The following is a 19,792-nucleotide window of genomic DNA, read 5'->3' on the forward strand; positions in this document are numbered from 1 at the left end:
TTGCCTTTGCTATTCTAGGTATCTTCTGGTTCCAGATGAATTTTAGGAGTGATTTCTTTAGATCTGTGAGGTATTCTAGTGGTATTTTGATTGGAATTACATTAAATCTGTATAAAATTTTGGGAGAATGGACATTTTCACAGTATTTGTTCTTCCTACCCACAAACAGGGAATGTCTTTCCATTTTCTGAGATCCTCTTCAATTTCTTTTTCAGGGTATTATAATTTCTCCTGAATAGATCTTTTACTTCTTTTATTAGATTGATTCCTAAGTATTTCTTTTTTGGGGGGTACATTATAAAGGGTGTGGCTTCTCTTATTTCTCTCAGTAATTTTGTTGTTAGTGTATAGGAATGCTATTGATTTTTGAGTGTTGACTTTTTATCCAGCTATATTACTGAATTTAGTTATTATACCTAGGAGTCTTTCAATGGAGTTTTGGGGTCTTCTATGTAGAGTAGGATGTCATCTGCAAACAATGATAATTTAACTTCCTCTTTTCCAATCCTTACTCTTTTTATTTCTCTTTCTTATCTAATTGCTCTGGCTAGTATTTCCAGCACTATATTGAAGAGGAGCAGTGATAATCAATATCCTTGTCTTGTTCCTGATTTTAGGGTAAAGGCTTTCAGGTTTTGGCCATTTAATGTGATGCTGGCTGTTGGTTTGTCATAGTGAGATAAAGACCATCTGTTCCAATTTTTTGTAAAGTTCTTACATAAATAAGTGTTGGACCTTATCAAAAGCTTTTTCTGTATCTATAGAAATGATCATATGATTTTTTACTTTTGGCTTTATTGATATGGTGGATTACATTTATTGATTTATGTATGTTGAACCACCCCTGTATTCCTGGGATGAATCCCAATTGGTCATGGTGTATAATCTTCTTGATGATTTGCTGCATTCTGTTTGCCAATATTTCATTGAGAAATTTTGCATCTATGTTCATTAGGGAGATTGGCCTGTAATTCTATTTTTTAGCCAGGTCTTTCTCAGGTTTTTTTTTTGAAAATACTAAAATACAACAGAACAAGATATAATAAAGCCAACTGAGACCATGTAGTGAAACTGGTACAAAACTTCACAGCAGGTTACCGGGATAACAGTAATAGGTATCACAGTATATTTCGTTATCTTTATAATAGTTGTTCTTTCAATCATGTATATCAAAATAAAATGAAATACAGAACATTATAGAACTTATCAAAACAGAATATTGAATAGAGCAGTACCATTAATCAGAATAGAGCAAAACAGTAGTAAAAATATTTGCCTTCAAAGAGATGGTAGAAGAAAATCCCCCTTATTTGCTATGGTCAACCTCCCAGGAGATGCTCAGATTTCTGGTTCCCATTTGCTAACAGGGAGACAGGAGAAGGGGATAGGGGAAGTGAGATGTTTGACTCTAGGCTGTACACCAGTAGGTTCACCATTGCTTAGCAGGAAAGCAGGCTGGTTACTTGCTCTCCCAGTGTCCTAAGTTCCAACATGGTGTGGATCTCAGGAGACACTGGTGGATCTCCCCGTGGAAGAGCCGCAGTCTGCCACACTGCCGCCACTTACCAAGGAGGTAGGCTGGTTGCTTGGTTTCCCAGGGTCCTCTCTTTCTCAGATTTTGGTACTAGAGTAGTATTTGCTTCCAGGAATGACTTAGGAAGAATTGCTTCCCTTTCTATCTCATTGAAGACTTTGAGGAGTATCAGCATTTAAGTCTTTGCATTTCATGAAGAATTCCACAGTGAATCCATCTTGGCCTGGCTTCCTCTTTGTTGGTAAGGGTTTAATTACATTTTCAATTTCATTAATAGAAATTGGATTATTCAGCAGTTTTATATCTTCTTTATCTAGCTTTGGTACTTCATATGTTTCTAGGAATCTGTCCATTTCTTCTGTGTTATCAAGCCTATGAGACTAGAGCTTTTTGAAATAGGTGTTGATGATCTTCTGTATTTCCATAGAGTCTGTAGTGATTTCACCTTTTTCATTCCTTATTGCGTGAATTTGAGTTTTTTATTTCCTTTTTAAAAATAAGGTTGGCTATGAGCTCATCAATTTTATTTATTCTTTCAAAGAACCAACTCTTTGACTCATTGATTCTTTATATTGTTTTCTTGGTCTGTATTGCATTGATTTCTGCTCTGATTTTTATAATTTCCTCCCTTCTTTTGGCTTTGGGGTTGACCTGCTCTTCTTTTTCTAGATGTTTGAGGTGTAACATCAGGTTGTTGATTTGTGTTCATTCTGTTTTCCTGATGTGGGAATTCACTGTAATAAATTTTCCTCTGAGGACTGCTTTCATTGCATCCCACAGGTTCTGGTAAATTTGTATTTGTCTTTTCATTTGCCAGTAGATATTGTTTAATTTCTTTTTAAATTTCCTCTGTGACCCACTGATTGCTCAGGTGTATGTTATTCAATTTCCATGTTTGTGAGGTTTTTGCAGTTTCTTTTGTCATTAGTAGAAATTCTAGTTTCATGGCACTATGACCTGATAACATACATGAAATAATTTTGTTTTTTTTGCATTTACTTAAGCATGTTCTGTGGGATAGTATATGATATATTTTAGAGAACATCCCGTGTGCTGCTGAGAAGAATGTATATTCTGATGTTGTTGACTGGAACTCTCTGTACATGTCTATCAGATCCATTTATTCATAGGTGTGATTCAGTTCTGTTATTTCTTTGTTGATTTCCTGTCTAGTTGATCTGTTCCTTTGTGTCAATGGTGTGTTAAAGTCTCCTGTAATAATTGTGTTATTCCTTATTTGATTTTTCATTTCTGTTAATATTTGTGTGCTTCTGAATTTGGTGCATATAGCTGTATGCTCCTGAATTTGGTGCACAGATATTTAAGATTGTTATCTCTTCCTCTTGAAGTTTTCCCCTAACTAGTACGTAGTGAATCGTTTATCTCTTTTGATCATTCTTGGTTTGAAGTTCACATTGTCTGCAAACAGAATAGCTATCTCTGCTCTTTTTTGGGAGGGTTCCTGTTGCATGAATTATTGTTTTCCATCCTTTGACTTTCAGTCTGTGCGTTTCCTTTTGGATTAGATGGGTTTCTTGTATGCAGCATATGGTTGGATATTGTTTCTTGATCTATTCTGCCAGTCTGTTTCTTTTAATTGGTGAATTGAGACCATTTATATTAATCGTTATAACTGTTATATATTGGTTTATTGTTGACATGTTATCTTTCTGCGGTTACATCTTTACCTTTCCATTCTGTTTGTTTGCTTGGTTAGTGGCTTTTTCCTATGTATATCTAGAATGTCTTTCAGTATTCTTTGCAGGGTTGATTTGATGATCATGAAGTTCTTCAGCTATTCTTTGTCATGGAATTATCCTATTTTTCCATCCATTTTGAAGGACAGTTTTTCAGGATACATGAGTCTGGGTTGGAAATCATTTTCCTTTAGGATCTGAAATACTTTACTCCATGCTCTTCTTGACTTCATTGTTTGTGTTGAGAAGTCTGCTGTGATCCTAATAGATTTTCCTTTATAGGTGATCTATTTTCTCTCTGACAGCTTCTAATATTCTATTCTTAAGTTGGATTTCTGGGATGTTGATTATTATATGTCTGGTGTAGTTTTATTTTGGTTATGGCTATTTGGAGTTCTACATGCTTCACTAACCCATATGTCAGTTTCCATTCTCATGTTTGGGAAATTTTTAGCTATTACTTCTGTAAACAGCCTCTTGATATCATTTGTGTTGTCCCCTTCTTTTTCATTTATCCCTATCAATCTCATGTTGTTTTTCTTTGAATTATCTTGCAGCTGTTGAATTGTTATTTCCTGATTCCTTGTTATTTTTAAAAGATCTTTCCTTTCCTGTTCACTAGCTACAATCTTGTCTTCGAGGTCTGAAAGTCTATCTTCACTTTCATTGAGCTGATTTTGCCAACTTTTGATGGAATTTTTGATTTCCTGTATATCTGTTTGAATCTACTTCATGCATTGTTTGTTTCTTATGTTGTTCATTCAGTGTTTCCATCTTTTTGCATTGTTCCTCTAATTTTCTAACTCTGTCTTCTTTAGATGTGTTCAGCATTTCTTTCATTGCATTTATCATTTCTTTTTTTCCCTGGGAATTTATTTCTGAACTGAGTTCCTTTATAGCTTCCCAGAGTTGTTTCTTTACTTCAGTTGCTATGATTTCAGGAGTTTCAGGTGTATAGCTTACATTTTCTTCTATGTCCATGTCTCCTAGGCTTGCTTGGGATGGGCTGGAGTTTGAGATTGCATTTTGCTTTTTCATTTTGTCATTTTCCTACATTTCCAGGCTCCAAGCAATGTTCAAAGGCTTCGCTGTGCACTGGAAATTACCTCATGCATGAATCCAAATGCAGGTAGCTGTCTGCTGCCCAGGGGTCACTGTGTGTGGCCCAGTAAGGCCCTCAGGGACTTCCAGTGTCGTCTCTGATATTTTGGGAGGCTGGGTGGGGTCTTACCAGCTCAGAGCGATGTTTCAAAGCTTCCCTGTGTGCTAGAAATCACCTCGCACAGGAGTCCAAATGCAGCCAGCTGGCTGCCCTCTGGGGGGGTCCATGTTGCTTGTTTTTGCACAGCACCTTGTGCAGATGGGTTCTGTGATTTTTGCCACGGGTGCTGTGAAGTACAGAACCATAATTTATGTCCTGTCACACATTATAGTCCTGCATGCAAGAGTAACACAAACAGTTGAAGCAAAGACATCAAGTTGGGATCTTCTTTGGCCATTGCTGGCTCTGAGCTTTGTAATGTATACACGAGGGACAACTCCTCATTCAGTGACCACTCATTTAGGTCTCCTCCCAGGGCGGAACTGGGCTGTTAAATGAGCAACTTTTGAGATCAGTGCAGCCAGGAGCAAACACCCCAGAAGGAGTTTCCTGACCTTTCCGGGCTTTGCTATTCATCCAAGCCCAGGAATTGGTAGGTATTTCCGCACTGTCTTCTAGGGCCGGGATGGGCCCCCCAACTTTCCCTGTCCTTTCGCACATCACCTCCCTGGTTTGGAATGAAAAAAACAGAGAAGCTCTTCAGGTGCAGCTCACCCATGGCTTCTCCAGGAAGAAGCGGCCACGGGGGTCTTCTGCTTCGGTTTGCTTAATTACGAATCTTTTTCCTTTATACCTATCAATCTTACGTTACTCTTATTTGTATCATCTTGAATCGGCAAGCTGAAGACAGGTGTTAGTCTTAAACAGAGACTGCACTTGCAATGCTTGTGAATGCTTTTGTGCTCACTCCAGACAAGGGGAGCCCACAAGCAGCGGGTACGGGTTTCTGGAGATCGGGGTTTCTTGAGATGTCTTCCGTTTCTCCATGACTGTGTGAAGCACAGCGGTTCGAATCAGAATGAAAGAGACGGGAATGTGGCATGTATGCTGCAGTCTCAGCCCTGTTCCAGGCTTTCTGGATGGGAAGAAGGCTCCACTTTTGTAATTAGCCTTTGATATCATAAAAAAAGCATAAATATGAGACACCAAGCCTTGATTCACATGTGAGCAAACCACAGTTTCTGCACAGGCACACATTCTTGGGCCAAAGAGGAATTTTTTTTTTTTCTCCTGAAGAAGGATGTAGTTGATTTCCCTTCCTGAAGTCTCTGGAATTTGATATTTAATTCTTTTTTTCATTTAGAAGGGCCCACTGTGCACGGCCGGCCGTGACGATGCATTTTCACCTGGTGGAAGAAACTGAAGAAATAGCACGGCGTTCAGTGTGCTGGAGAGCCCGCCCGGGGCTGTCCAGCCTCCTCCCAGGAGCCACACAGAGCAGAGCAGATCACATCTGCCTCCTGGAGAAGTGGGGAGAAGATAGACAGGCTCTGTCATGCAACCTCCCCTCAACTCCAGACCTACAGGTGTGGGGAAAAGTGAGAAAAGTTTCCTCCATGGACATTTTGTCTAAGAAAGTGTTACAGGCAGCTGAGGCAGACGGAAATTAATATGCAGTCAGAGAGGGTAGGCTTATACAGAAATCAGCAGGAAAAAAATGACATCAGAATTGTGGCTGGAGGCGTACCTGAAGGCCAGGCCTACACACTTCCCAAGGGATGACAGTAACTAGCAACACAGGGTCCAGGAAGTCCAGATATGCTTCAGTCACCAGTGACAGGACACCCAGACTCATGCTTCCCCAAAATGCCTTCGTTTCTTCCAAGTACTCTAGATACACAACCCACTTGCCTATTGGGTCAGCATTAGCTAAGCAGCTGTGCTTGCCATCCTGTAGGTGAGTGTATCTGATCTTCACTCTATCCACTATGTGACTTTGCTGGATAAATGACCCTTGATGAAAGACCTCAATGTCAACCTGCTCAAGGACCCTCCTGGAAATCCAGGAGTTGTCCTTCTCTCCTTATTCCCCATAAAACTCTCCTAACTTCTTCCTTTGGTTCTGACTTCATTCCTTGATGTTGTGGGACCACAAACTCTAGCAGGTCGATGGTTATTTTTCTCCTAAAGAAGCAAAAAGGTCTTGTGTAGACCATCTGACTTTTGGTGTTTTATGCTATGCTGTTCAATTTTTTCTGAAAATATGTATAACTCTGCCTTCAACCTGGGATGGGTACTTAATGCTTGATTTCTCTTTTTAGGTGATTTGTGTTGTGTTAGGCTGCAAGCTCAGGCCTTGGGTGGATGTCCTCAGGGGTCTGAAATTTCTCTGCAGAAACTGAGCTTCAGGCATGGATTCCCAGTCCTGGAGTTGGTCATTGTAGAGTTAGAAATTCAGGATCTGAAAGGAACCACAAACAAAAATAATGGTTCTGGTAAGAAATGTGGATCTTCTTTCTCTTCCCTTCAAGGCTGTTCTGTAGGATGAAACCTTTAAAATTAGCGAAGGACCATCCTCTGAGATGTCCAATCTTTACATAAGAGGAGTGAAACCCTTATTTGTGGATAGAGAAAGAACTTACGTTTGTTTGATCATCTTTCTGTTTTCTGGAATGGATGTCCGGGGCCATGAGTGCAGCGATGTGGGGAATTCAGGGTGGATTTATCCAAATTTGAGAATTATGGGTACAAATGGGAAGCACTGAGCATTCCAATGATTATTCAGATTGATCAACTCAATTGAATTGGAACAAAAAAGCCTTTTGATAAAATTCTAGTACAGAGTTATGAAATCAGTATAGCCTAAGGAACAGAACCAAGAAGTGCATGATCATCTCAAATGATACAGAAGAAGCCTCTGATGAAATTCAACATTGTTTCCTTATAAAAGCCCAGAAGAAAGTAGGCACAGAAAACTCCTGTGTCAACACAAAAGCTCTATGTGCCAGCTCCACAGCCGGCACCACACCGAATGGGGAAAAGCAGAAACCATTCCCTCCAAGATCAGGAAAAACACAAGGCTGCCCTCCCTCACTTTTCTTATTCAGTACAGTACTCAGAACTTCAGCCAAAACCATTAGACAAGAGAAAGAAATTATAGGGGTACAAAAAAGAAAGAAAGAAGACAGTATATTCCTGTTTGTAGATGATATGTTTCTATTCTTAGAAAATTCCAGACGCCACTAAAGACTCTTAGAACTGATACATTCAGTGAACGCACAGGATATAAAATGAACCTACAAGAATCGATAGCTTTTCTAATAATGAACTTGCTGAGAAAGAAATCAAGTAAGCAACCGCATTCACAATAACCGCCCTCCAAGGAAGTACCTAGGAATGGAATAAATTCAACCCGGGGGTGGTAGACCTCCGCCACAACAGTGACGAAGCACTGGGAAAAGAATTTCAAGGATGCTACACGGTGGGAGATCAGTGCTGGGACAAAACCAATTGAACAAGTGGGTGTCACCTGTCGTCATGGAGACCCAGGGAGGAGGCTCCAGAGAATCTGTTTTAGTGCTCAGAAATGCGCATGAGCCTAAAACTGCCTTAAAATAACTTTTACTTAAGAGACGTAAAGATTCCGAAAGGCATCGATTGAGCCAGTCAAAGACTAGAGACATGAGAACTGCGTGCAATGTAGAAGCAGGAGAGGGCAGCTTCCCGCTGATCCCCACAGCCTGCCGGTGCCTTTGGGAGGGTCGCCCGGGGGGCTCAGAGGAAAGGGACGGAGGAGCTCCACGCTCTGCATGCCTCTGCGAGTCTTTGAGCTCTGCACAGGTACTGCACCAGGCAGTGAGTCAGAGGACAACGACAGGGAGGGACCTCAGGCACTGACGTCATCAGAGGGGCGGGGCTAAAGGCACAGCGAGGCACCCCCCGCACAGCTCCTGGGGGCGGGCGGACCTTCCACAAACTCCTCAGCCTACAGAGTAGACAGGACTTTTCTAGCTCTCATGGGAGACCAGTGGCTTATCAGAGAGGTCCACGGGAGGACGGACGGCGGGACCCACGCGCACAAAGCATGCTGAGTACCTGTTACCTGGGATCCAGAAGCACTGAACTCGAATTCAGAGATTTGTCCCTAACTTAAGGCTGGGCATCAGCCACCTCTTACGCAGCTGCAACTCTTGGTGTTCCCAGGATGGCCACTTGGGGGAGCCCGAGTCCTCTGATTACACAGAGGAGCTCAGGAAAAAACCAGCCCACATTTTACAGAAACGAGGGTGGAAATCTCTCCAGGACAACTGCGCTTAGAGGAGTCACCCGTGACACACGGTGCTCACATCCAGTGATACCTGGAGACCTTTGTGGTCGCTTGCTCTCCAGGATTTCCTCTGCCCTGTTGCCTGGGACCTGGCTGCTCTCCCTCAGGCCCTCTGTCTCCTCCCTACTAGTCTGGCTTTGGTGCAACTGGCGTCCCCAGGAACCCATGAATATCCGACACAGCGCTCACCCTCTCCTCACTCTCCTTCCACCCCCAGAATGGCCCCGGTCCTGGTCTACTGTGGTGGGAGCTGAGGGGCAGCAGGAAAAGGGGTCCTGGGGCCTCTGGGGCTGGCCCCTCCTGAACACTGGGTTCAGGATTCATCCTTGGGGGCCTGTTCCCCTCTTCCGGTGTCTGTGGGACTCCTGGGATGTTGTGCTTTATATCCAGGTGTTCCCCAAAGCCTCACGTGCTCAAAGTGGAGCTTTGGGGGGGGGGCGACTGGGTCTGGGGTGCGGCATCACCAGCAGAGAGGTCTAGAGCTGGGGTGGTGGTGGGGGCCGTAGTCTGAGGGGAGGAGCTGAGTCACTGGTCATGGCCCAGAAGGGTCCCTCCCTCCTTCATTCCTCCTCGATGTCTCTCTCTGCCATCACCCCGCGGGCAGCTCCTCTACCAGGCCCCTGTGCTGTGCCCCCCTGCCCTGGAGCCCGCACACCATGGACTCAAACGTCTACAAACCGTGAGCTGTAGGTGTCGGGTATCTCAGCAGTGAGAGAGAAACTAAGACAAGGTGGAAGAAACAGAATCTGGTGACAGCTCCTCATGCCTGTGAGGCCTCTTTCCAGGCCCCAGCGAGTGGCAGGCAGTAGAAGCCAGGGCAGAGGACTTGGTGGCCGCCTTTAGGGCACTTTGGCCCCAACTCTGCCCTTTTCCAGAGCCAGGCACAGGCACCAGACCCTCTCCAACCTCCTCCAATCAGATGCAGCCCACAGCAGGTCACAGGGAACCTTGTACCACAGCCCCCATTACCGGCAGGTGACAGCTACATTCCGGCCACATGCAGGGCTCCTGGGACCTAGGGCTCCTGGGACCTGGCCTGGCCGCCTCTGTGGCCTTGAGCAGCACACCTGTCTTCACCAAGGCTCTGTCCCCATGCCGCTGGGCCCTGTTGAGCTGCGCTTGCTACCCTCGCCTTTGCTGGCCACCTCACCTCTCCCAGGGTGGTGCCAGGTGCAGCCCCACCCAGTGAGCTGAGTCCCAGTGCTGTGGCCCAGGTGCCTAGTGTGTGTCCTGCGTGTGATGAACCAGCGACCTCAGAACTGCTCCGTGACACTTCATTGCAGCCTAGGCTGTCCCCAGCCTCCCTCCCACTGTCCCCAAGCTGCTCCATGGAGCTGTCTACTTGACCCAGGGTACAGACTTTCCTGTAGTCACTGCCCAGGCAGTCCCAGAGAAGAAGGCTTTCGCATCCCAATGTGACCATGGGCACAGTCAGAACATCTCGCGAATCCTGAATTTCTGCTTGTGTACTCAGGCAGATAGGTACACAAAACACTAAAAGTGTCTGCAGAGACACACAGGCATGTGCACACGACATGCATGTTGTCTTCTAGCACACTCAGCACACAGATGCGTGCATGTGTACACACGCACATGAGCCAAGAAGCTGCTGCTGGGCCCACCTGAGGGACAGGAAGCTGAAAGCCAGGAGCCAATACCTGCAGAGGCCCGGGGCGTCAGAGCACTGCCACTTGAGCCCCAGGCGGTCCCTGGCCTTTCCGTCCTCTGAGTGAGAGTGGTTGCATAACCCAGTGACTGAGGGCAGTCTGGGCCCCGTCCCAGTGCTTGTGTATCTGTGTCCCGGGAGCCCCAATCCTTTTAGTCTCAGTGGCTGAGCCACCTGGATCCCTGACAGGTCCGAGGCTATCTGGGTCTGCATGGGTTCACATGGACATTGTGTGGGCGGGGCTGGCTCTTGGAGCGTCCTCTTCTGGGGCTCAGTACCCCATCTGTGGCATCAGCCTCTCCTGGGGTCTCAGAGCCCGGGAGCCCTGTTTGGATGTGGCCTTGGCCACAGGAACTCAGCCACCCTCCAGGATAAAGCTGCTGCCGCCTGGCCTGTGCCCAGTGGGATCCCAGCAAGCCACCTCTCTGCCCTGTGTCTAGGTGCTGTGTCTGAGGGTGAACCAATGGGCTCAGCTCACCGAGGGGTCCTCACAACTTCAGTCCCCGTGGGGAAGGGACTGGGAGCCCAGCCCCCTGGGCAGAAGTAGGGGCTTTTGGCCCAAGGATCTTAAGCTTGGGAGCACAGGCTGCTGGAGGGCCAGGGCATGCACGCAACCCTGCCGCTGACTGTCATGGCACCACCACCCCACTAAGCAGGGTCTGGGTGCTCCAGGGCCAGCATGGAGCGCTCTCATCCAAGAGCTAACTCATCCTGACCTTTCCAGCAGAAATACTTGTCGCCCCAGGGGTGCCAGCGGCCCGCCCCGTGTCCTGGTTATCTAAACATGCGGATCCGGGTGGTGAGGCTTGCTGGGTATATACACAGCCGTGCAGGGCCCTGCCTGCTTACGCACTGCTGACCCGACGGCACGTCAGGATGAAGCTGTTGCTGCTGCTGCTGAGCCTTGGACTGGGCCTGGCCTGCGCCCAGGGGGATTCCGGCGAGGCACCCGTGCAGCCAGACTTCCAGTCTGAGAAAGTGTGTGCCTGCCCTCAGGGGCAGCCCAGAGGGCACCCCATGTTTCCCGTCGCTTTTCTGGGGCCTGCCCTCGATGCCCTGTGTACCCCCAGCTCCCTGGGCACCACTGCCTTGCCCAGGCCTCCTCACCAGGTGTCCCCTGCCGGTTGACCCCGAGGCTTCTGCACCTGTGAGGACACCACTTGCTGGTGGGGGCTGGGTGTGGCTGTTGTCCATGGCCAGCAGGCGCCAGTTGAGCAGCGTGGTTGGGTGGGAGCAGAGTCAGCATCCCCAAAGTCCCGCCCAGCACAATCAGAGTTGGGGAATCTACACCCCACACACCTGCGGAGCACAGATGCCCTCCTGCTGTGGCCCAGGCTCTGGGCCCACCTGTGGGACCCAGCCTTCAGGTAGCACCTGTGCTGCAGGTGGAGGGACCCTGGCACACTCTCGAGCTGGGTGCTACTGACCGGTCCACGATTGAGGAAGGTGGGGCCTACCGGTGCTTCTTGACCAGCATCAGAAACCTGGCGAATAGGAACCTACACGTCACCTATTTCCAAAAGTGAGGGCCTGATCTGGCTGTATCCTAGCCTTTCCCGGGGACCCATCTGCTCCCTGCTCAGCTGGGGTCCTGGCTGCCCACCTGATGGGTGGGGCAGCACCTGCAGCTCCAGCAGGGTGAAGGTTCAAGGCGACATCTGGAAAAGCTGGCTTCCCTTTAGGAACAACGACGGGAAGTGCGTGGAGGACTTCTTCATCGGGGAGGAGACTGACACCCCCGGCCGCTACACCTTTGAGTGTGAGTGAGTGGAGAACCCATTTCCTACCCATGGGAGCCAGGCTGGTGCAGCTGGTTGCTGGTGCAGTGCAATGGGGAGAGAGGGTTTCTCTGGAAGCCACAGTGGAAAGGGGGTACAGAATGGAGAGGTGACCCCAAGACCTTCAGCCACACCCTCAGTACTTCAGAATCTTAGAGCAGCAGCCCACAACTGGGTCCCCAATTTCCCTGTAAACCATGTAAACCATGGGAGCCCCTTCTCCTGTCCAAAAAAATGGTCAGGGCTGGGGGGAGACCAGAGGGAGGAGCAGGGCTCAGGGCCTCCCACCCGGCCTGGCTCTGGGTGGGCTGTACCTCCAGGACAGTGGTCTCAGGAAGGCTTGTGACAGGGAGGCTGGAGTGGATGGGAGCTGAGGGGACAGGGATGCCACGCCTCACATGTTCAGGTTGGGGGGATGGGGCTGCAGAGGGGGCTGCTGGGCAGCCAGTGAGACGTGGACGGTGGGCCAGGACTGGGGAGCAGCTCGGGCCTCACACCTCCTCCTCCAGGCACCTACTATCCCCAGAGGCAGGGACACAGAGATGGAGAGATGAAGAGAGACACACAGAGGTGAGATAGGGCCAGGGAGCAGGAAGTCTGTTTTCTGAGCTGGAACCAAACAGCAATTTGAAAATGGGTGACGCCGGGGCAGGCAGGCAGGTTTTGTGCCCGGCAGCACCCTGTGCCCAGTGCCTAGTGCCACCTGGAAAGGCAGAGAGGCACAGGATGGGGCCATGTCACCACGGTATTCTTGGCTGGAGGATGGGGCTGGCTGCTGTGCCCTCTTGCACAGAAGCCAGTGAGAACAAAGGCACGACCAGGAGAGGACACGTGGTGATGTACTTGGCGAATCTCAGAAAGTGCATTTCTGGAACAGAGTGACCATCGCCTGGCCCTAAGAGGAAGGAGAAAGGCAGACTAATAATTGCCCTATGAAACGCTGCTGAGGAGTGACAGTCCCTTCTTCACTTACTACAAAACAGTGAACAGTGTACCTTTTTTTTTTTTTTGAGACAGGGTCTCACTCTGTAGTGCAGGCCGGCTTTGAACTCACCGTGCAGCCGTGACTGGCCCCAAGCTTTCCTTCCGCCTCAGAATCAATGCTGAGATTCTAGGCATGTGCCCTCATGCCTGGCTATCTCATGGCTTTTCTTGTTGCTATTTTTGTTTTTTGGCACTGGGGATCAAACTCATGACCTTGCACTTGCCAGGCTGGCACTTACCCACTGAGCTAAACGCCTGGGCCTGTCTCATGGCTTTTTTTTTTTTTTTTCGTTTTTTTTTTTATCGGTACCAGGGATCGAACTCACGACTGCCTGCTTGCAAGGCAGGCGCTTATGCCGCTGAGCTAAATCCCCAGCCCCTCTCATGGCTTTTTAATGTTCACACGTAACTGAACAGCTCTCACAGCCAGAGCTCAGGTCATGAGTGGGTGAATTGGCTTGTAGTTGGATGTGATTTCTGTTTTCAAGTTTCATTAGTGATTCCAGCTTGGTCAGCGCTGTCCTTGCTTTCTCTAAGAGTATGGACCAACTCCATTAGCAGTGTCCGGCTTCTCCCAGTGAGGGGACTGTCCCAGGAAGACCTGAAAAGGCTGCATGCGCAGGCTATAGCTGCAGGGAAATCCTTCACTGCCCCAGAGCCACCTGTTTGGATTGCGTTTATTAACCTGTTAAAGGCCATGGCTGAAGACACAGAAGCAAAGCTCCTATTTTTGTTCTTGACGATGCCAATTTAATTAGAATCCCCTATGGTTAAACTGCTGCCTTTTATTTAGTGAAAGGGATTTTAATGAGGTGTGTGTATAATGCCAAGTAAGGAATACTTAACGCTTCTCAAAAAAAAAAAGAGAGAGAGAGAAGACAGAGTCGGCTGGAGAGAACTCTTGGCACAGTGGCCTGCATCTGCGGGGCAGAAGCTTGGCTGAGCCTGGGGGAAGAGGGTCAGGGCTCCCGGGGCTGGGCAGGTGCGGGGCACAGGGTGGCTGGTGCAGGACCCTGACAGGCCTTGGGCCCTCATGGCTCCTGCTTCCCCATGTAGATAAAGGCAAGAACGTCTTGACTTTTGTGGCCGTGGGAGAAGACTATGTGATCATGGACTACGAGAACATCGACCTCGGCCTCGTGGTGGTCGAGCTGCTGGGTGGGTGACTACATGGGTGGTCAGTGGGAGGCGGGAGACCTTGTCTGGGCCCTCATACTGGGGGAGGGGGCAGTGGAGGGTGGTGAGGTTTGCTGGGCACCGAGTGGGTGGCCTCTAACCATGGGGCCCCGGGCTGCAGCTCGGCCTCCCTCGCTCTCCCCGCCTGGGCGGGAGGCCTTCAGGAAGTACCTGTCCAGACGCGGCATCGGGCCAGACGCCGTGGAGGACCTGACTGTGCAGGGTGAGTGTCCCTCCATCCTGCACCTCACACAGGGCCTCCCGGGGAGGTCAGGCTTGGAGGAGGGAGTCACGAGGGGCCAGGCCTTGGCGGTGAGGAGGTCCCCTGATCTCCCTTCTTTTTCTACCCTCAGCACGATGTCCCTAGGTGAGTGGATCCTGCGGTTCAGCTCTGCTCTTCTGGTGAGAGCTTTCGGGGATGCCGGCGAGCTCACCCTGCTGCATGGCCAGGAGTTCAGGGCCAGCCTGCATCTCTGTCCAGGGGACTAGGTGGACAAGCTATGTTGGGGGTCCCAGCCTCCTGGGACCCAGGGCGACCTCAGGGCTCAGAGGAGGCATGAAGGGGCACAGAATAGAGCATGGCCTCAGGGCTCCCCAATCTGCAGTCCCCCATCCTGGATGCCCCTCGTGCACACACACCGACTGTGCATAGCAGCCGCATGTGTACACACATCGCACACAGGTGTACATACTCTCAGGCACACATATACACACTCCTGTGCGCACACAGTCCTTTGAGCCACTCCCCAGTTGACCAGTCTCACCCTTGGTTTGCTCCCCATTTCCTGCTCCCCAATTTCCCTGCCCCTTCTTCCATGCAGACCCCTTTACTGGCCACCCTGTCTACCCTGTACCACTGCAGGCCACCCCAGTCCTCCCCCATTACCTGGCTTCGGGAGTGCCCCAACCCCACTCCTCCAGGGCAGTGGGGTTGAGGCCTTTCACCCCGTCCTCCTCAGCAGCCTGGGGCCGTGGGGACACACAGTCCCTCAGAGGCCCTAAAGTCACGGCCAGAAGCCACAGGAGGCTGGGGTCTGTGACCTCGAGGCCTTGGCCCTGGGGGAGAGGATGCATGCTGGGTGAAGAGATCGGAAGGCGCGGGCGTCCAGTGGGTCAACCAAGGGATACACAGGGATCCTGGGACGGGGACAGCGGGACAGTGGGGGGCAGGGTGTGGGAGGGGTCCCGCAGGGCTGGAGGTGCAGCAGAGCATGTGCTCCCCAGGTCCTTGAGAGCAGCTGTGACTGGAGCCAGCAGCCTTCACTTCCTGAACCCCGACCCCTACCAGCAATAAACAGATTCTGCATCTGCTCGTGGCTCTCGGCCTCCAGTCTGCATCCAGGAGCTGGTGGGGCTGCTGGACAGGGGTGGCAGAGCCTTGTGTCCCCAGCTCTCAAAGCAGTGCAGGCTGGGTTACAGGGGAGACCCAGAAAGCCAGGAACCAGGCACAGCTGGGCTGTGGAGGGGTGCAGGGAGTGCAGGGCCCCAGCCCCCGCCTGTCCTGCTGGCCCCTCCATGTCTCTGCCTGCTGGTGCCACGTGGGCACCAGTGGGGCAGCACTCAGGGTGTCAGGCTCTTGGCCAGAGCCTGCCAGAAGGAAGGAGGTGAAGCCCGGAGGCCAGAGGAGATGCAGAGGCGGGCTTCAGAGGAAGACACTGCCCTGGCAGACCAAGTTCTGCACCTGACCTCAAGGCCAGGACACATGGGGATGCACTGTGGGACTGTGGGGGGTCAGGAGGCAGGAAGGTTTGCACCAAGCGGGGACACAAACATGTTGGCCCAGGGCCAACTGCACTGTTCCTAAGGTCTGCACCTCAGGGGCCAAGCTATGTGGGTGCAAGGGCAGGGAGGACCCAGAGAGATCGCAGAGGCCAGGAAGGAGTCACTGTGCCTGCGTCCTCCCATCTGAGTCCTCCTGGCCTTATCCACTCCTGCACTGACCGGCCAGCCAGGTTGCGTCTGCAGGCTGCATGGACACAGGCATGGGTAGCCGCAGGAGGTCGCCTCTGCCCCAGGAAGGACCCGCTGGTCAGGGCATCAGCCAGGCAGCTGCTCTGGAACGGTGGCAGAGAAGAGGAGCCAGCTGGCTGGCTGGCGGCTGCTCCCGCTTGTCCCGACGCCACGATGCTGGAGCGGGGTGGGGGGGGGCTGTCTTGCTGCTGCTGACTCTCTGTCCGGGCCTGGCTGGGGCCCAGCAGACTCTGTACAAGGGGCCGGGGCATCCCAGTTTCAATGCATGGCAGGTGGGTGTCACGGGTCAGGTCCCCCTCGCCACGGGGTGAGGGGTTCCAGCAGTGGCAGGGGTTGGTGTCACAGGGCGCATCCAAGATCTCCATCCTCCTCGCCCTTGGGGTGATCACAAATAGTCTCCTCCTTGTCCGTCCCGTCTGCCTGGCCTTGGGGTTCTGGCAACCACAGTCAGGTGTAGGGCGAGGGTTGGGGACGGTGTGTGGGACTTGGTGGCTGTTCTGTCTGCCCTCCTCGGACTTGCAGGGGGCAGAACTCCAGACTGGGCGGGGCTGAAAGATGGTACATCAGGGAAGGGAGGCAGCAAGGAGGGCGTTTGTCCAGGAAGGCAGGGAGCCAAGTTTGTGCCCACCCGGAACCCATGGAGTCCACCCAGCTGCAGAGAGACGCAGCCTGCAGGCCCAGCTCAGAGCCCACGCCTGGCCTGGGAACAGCAGAGGTGGGGCCCAGCCAGCCTCAGCCTCCTGTGCCCACACCCGTAGGTGGAGGGACATAGGTTCACTGTCCAGCTGGCCACTGGCTACACGAGCTTGGTCTCTCTGGAGGCCCCCCCCAGCTGTCCCTCTACCCCACATAGGCCCAGGACACCAGTGACGTGGATTTGGTGCTGTTCTGGAAGTGAATGTGGTCCCAACAGCCTCAGGACCCCAGGGACAGCACCGTGGTCAGCATTAGCACCTGAGTGTGGCTGATCCCTGAAGATAAGGGGATGGCAGGACAGACAGCCTGTGGGACAGACTATGGCCAGCTGCGCCGTCCCCACTGCACACAGGCTGTGCTGTCTGGGGGACACTGAGTCTGGAGTTTCAAATGTGTGGTCTCTAGTGCTTACACATGGCCTGCTTAGCCTGGTAGCTCTGCCCGCCGCCACCCTGCATGGCCCCCTCTTTTTGGGAAGAAGTAAGGGGGATGAGGGGGGCACTTTCCATACCAGCCTCCCCACACCTGGGACCTGACCTTGAGCCTGGCCTGGGCACTCCCCACTCCTGTGTACCACTTGGGGGTGTGGGCAGCCAGGTGCTGCGGATGTTCAGTGTGACACAGGCTGAGGGCTGGGACTGGCAGTTGCCCCACCAGCAACCCAAAGATCATTTGTGGCTGGGGGTGTGGGTGGGAATTTGTGCTCCGAGCTGGGACTTGGGGATACCAGGACAGGCCCTGAGTGCAGGATCTGGAGCTCAGAGCTGGGGTACCATTTCCCCAACACCTGTCTCCCACCTAGCTGACAGGCTCTGGTGCCCCCAAGCTGGATGCTGGGTTGTGAGCCCAGATGCCCTCAGCAACCCCAGCAGAACTGCAAGGAGTCTACGCCCTGTGTGGGCTCCAGGGACAGGGGAGGGTGCTGGGTGTGAGCGCCCCTGTCTTCAGGGAAGAGAGTGGGTGCGAAGGAACAAATGTCACCACCCACCCACTGGGCTCCAGGGCCGGCACCAGGGCTCCTATAAATGCCCTCTGGGATCTGGGTCGGCTGGGATTCAGGAGGTGCTGCCTATGGCGTGCAGGGACAGGGTAGAGGTCCCAGTGCCACTGGCTGGGTCTCCCCAGTTGAGGGGGCCTCATGCACATCTGCTCTGTCCCATGAACCACACCAGCCTCATCCTTCACCGTTGATTTGAGGACACCGAGGTCACCAGGCTATGGGTGCTGCCTGGGGGAGGCAGGGCTGTGGGTATCAATCAGCTGGGAGGTCTCTGTCCTGGTCAGGGAGCAGGACATTGAGTCCTGGGGTGTTGGAGGAGACCTGGTGTGTGGGGAAGGGAAGGGAAAGGCATCCTGAAGGCCAGAGATGCAGCCACACCCTAGTCTTGGAGGCTGTGGCAACACTGCAGAGGGCCGGGCCCTGGGAAAGGGGGTGACTGTTGGGGGGCAGTGTCAGTGTGCCAAGGAGGGGTCGAGGGCAGGGTCTGGTGGGGGGAGGCCTCAGCCCGGGAGGCGGCAGGGCAGGAGGCACCCACCTGAGACACAGTGTGGGCACCAGTGCTGCGGCTCAAGCCCACCACAAGGTCCCACAGGGAAGCGGGCTCAGAGCCTTCACCTTGGCCAGGCCCCCCTTTCCAGCGAGGAGCCTTCCCGGAATCCCGTGTGACTGCCGTTTCTGGGAGCGCAAGCTCTTCTACCTGCACACAGCCGGGGATGGTAACAAGGAAGACAGTAACAAGTGAAGACCAGCAGATCTCTCCAGACCCAAAGACAGTCTGAGGGGCTCAGACACCTCCAGGAGCAAGGCAGAGCTGCATAGCAGGAGCAGGAGGAGCAGGGAGCATCCAGCTCTCAGGCCTCTCAAGCCCAGTGTCCAGCTGGCCCCGGCCCTGTGCCAGCTCCCTGTGTGTCAATTAGTCAATCAACATATCACACAGTCATACCTGCTCTGGGTGCCCGAATACCCACAGAACAGGCACCTTCTCCAGCCTGGAGCGGGTCTGGGCGAGCCAGCAGAGGCAGGGACGTGAAAGTAGGAGACACAAAGCCAGTGGGGCTGGAGCTGGACCGGGGCTCAGGGCCCAGCTGTGTGCTTGAAAGCCAGGACAGCCATCAGAGATGCAGGGCTGGGCTTCCGCCAGAGTACCAGGCGTGGGCCATCCGGACTCGGCCGCCACAGGGGCACGAGGGTGCCTGGGGACACAGTGTGTGCCGTGATGCTTGGGGTCACAGATGGAAGATGGCCCTCCTCTGTCCCCACAGCCTGGTGCCCCCCCCACAAGCTGGGGTGCAGCTGCTCACTGGCTTCCTGCTGGGCCCACCCTGTGCAATACCCTCAGCTCCTTTCTTTCACCTGGTCCAGAAGCCCTTCTGCTTGGAGCCCCCCTTCCGGTCTGGGCCACTGGGTCCCACCAGCCCACACCACCCAAGGAACCGCAATGCCTCCAGCTGCCCACGGCCGGAAGAACCCGGGAGATGTGAGGAGGAGCACGGGGCTACTGGTCCCACATCTGTGAGCCGGCCCAGACCCTCAGGCCTAGGTGGAGCGTTCCACTCCAGCGCCCCAGAACCGCTCCCACTGGTTCTGCAGACAGGAGCTCCACTCTGGCCTGCTCCAGGCAACCAGGCCCAGGAAAATGGGGTCAGACATGCGAGACTTCCATCCAGAGGCCTCAGAGAGGGGGGTTGAGCCCAAGGCCTTCACACTGGGCTATATTGAGCTATATCCTCTGCTATTTTTATTTTTGAGCCAGGGTTTCACTTAGAGCTAAGTTGCCCTGGCTGGCCACAAATGTAATCCTCCTGCCTCAGCCTCCCAGAGCGTAGGATTATAGCCCTGTGCCATCATGCTTGACTAAAAGTTAAATGTTTTTAAGACCCATTAATGCACACTGTCAGAAACGCCTGCTAGGAGCGAGGAT

The 19,792-nt window shown here is 52.0% G+C and overlaps 1 protein-coding gene across 1 annotated transcript; it reads left to right on the top strand.

The window, feature by feature from the left end:
* The first annotated feature begins 11,142 nt into the window (after positions 1 to 11,142).
* On the top strand, positions 11,143 to 15,512 carry LOC100721257 (major urinary protein 18). Its single transcript, XM_063244089.1, has 7 exons — positions 11,143 to 11,244; positions 11,601 to 11,788; positions 11,949 to 12,025; positions 14,085 to 14,186; positions 14,326 to 14,427; positions 14,558 to 14,571; positions 15,429 to 15,512. The coding sequence occupies exons 1-6, from the start codon at positions 11,143 to 11,145 to the stop codon at positions 14,569 to 14,571; spliced, it is 585 nt and encodes a 194-aa protein (XP_063100159.1). The 3' UTR covers positions 15,429 to 15,512.
* Positions 15,513 to 19,792: the final 4,280 nt, after the last annotated feature.

Source organism: Cavia porcellus, unplaced genomic scaffold, assembly GCF_034190915.1.
Source record: "Cavia porcellus strain 051 isolate PalLab524CR breed Dunkin Hartley unplaced genomic scaffold, mCavPor4.1 scaffold_49, whole genome shotgun sequence".
Taxonomy (NCBI): Eukaryota; Metazoa; Chordata; class Mammalia; order Rodentia; family Caviidae; genus Cavia; species Cavia porcellus.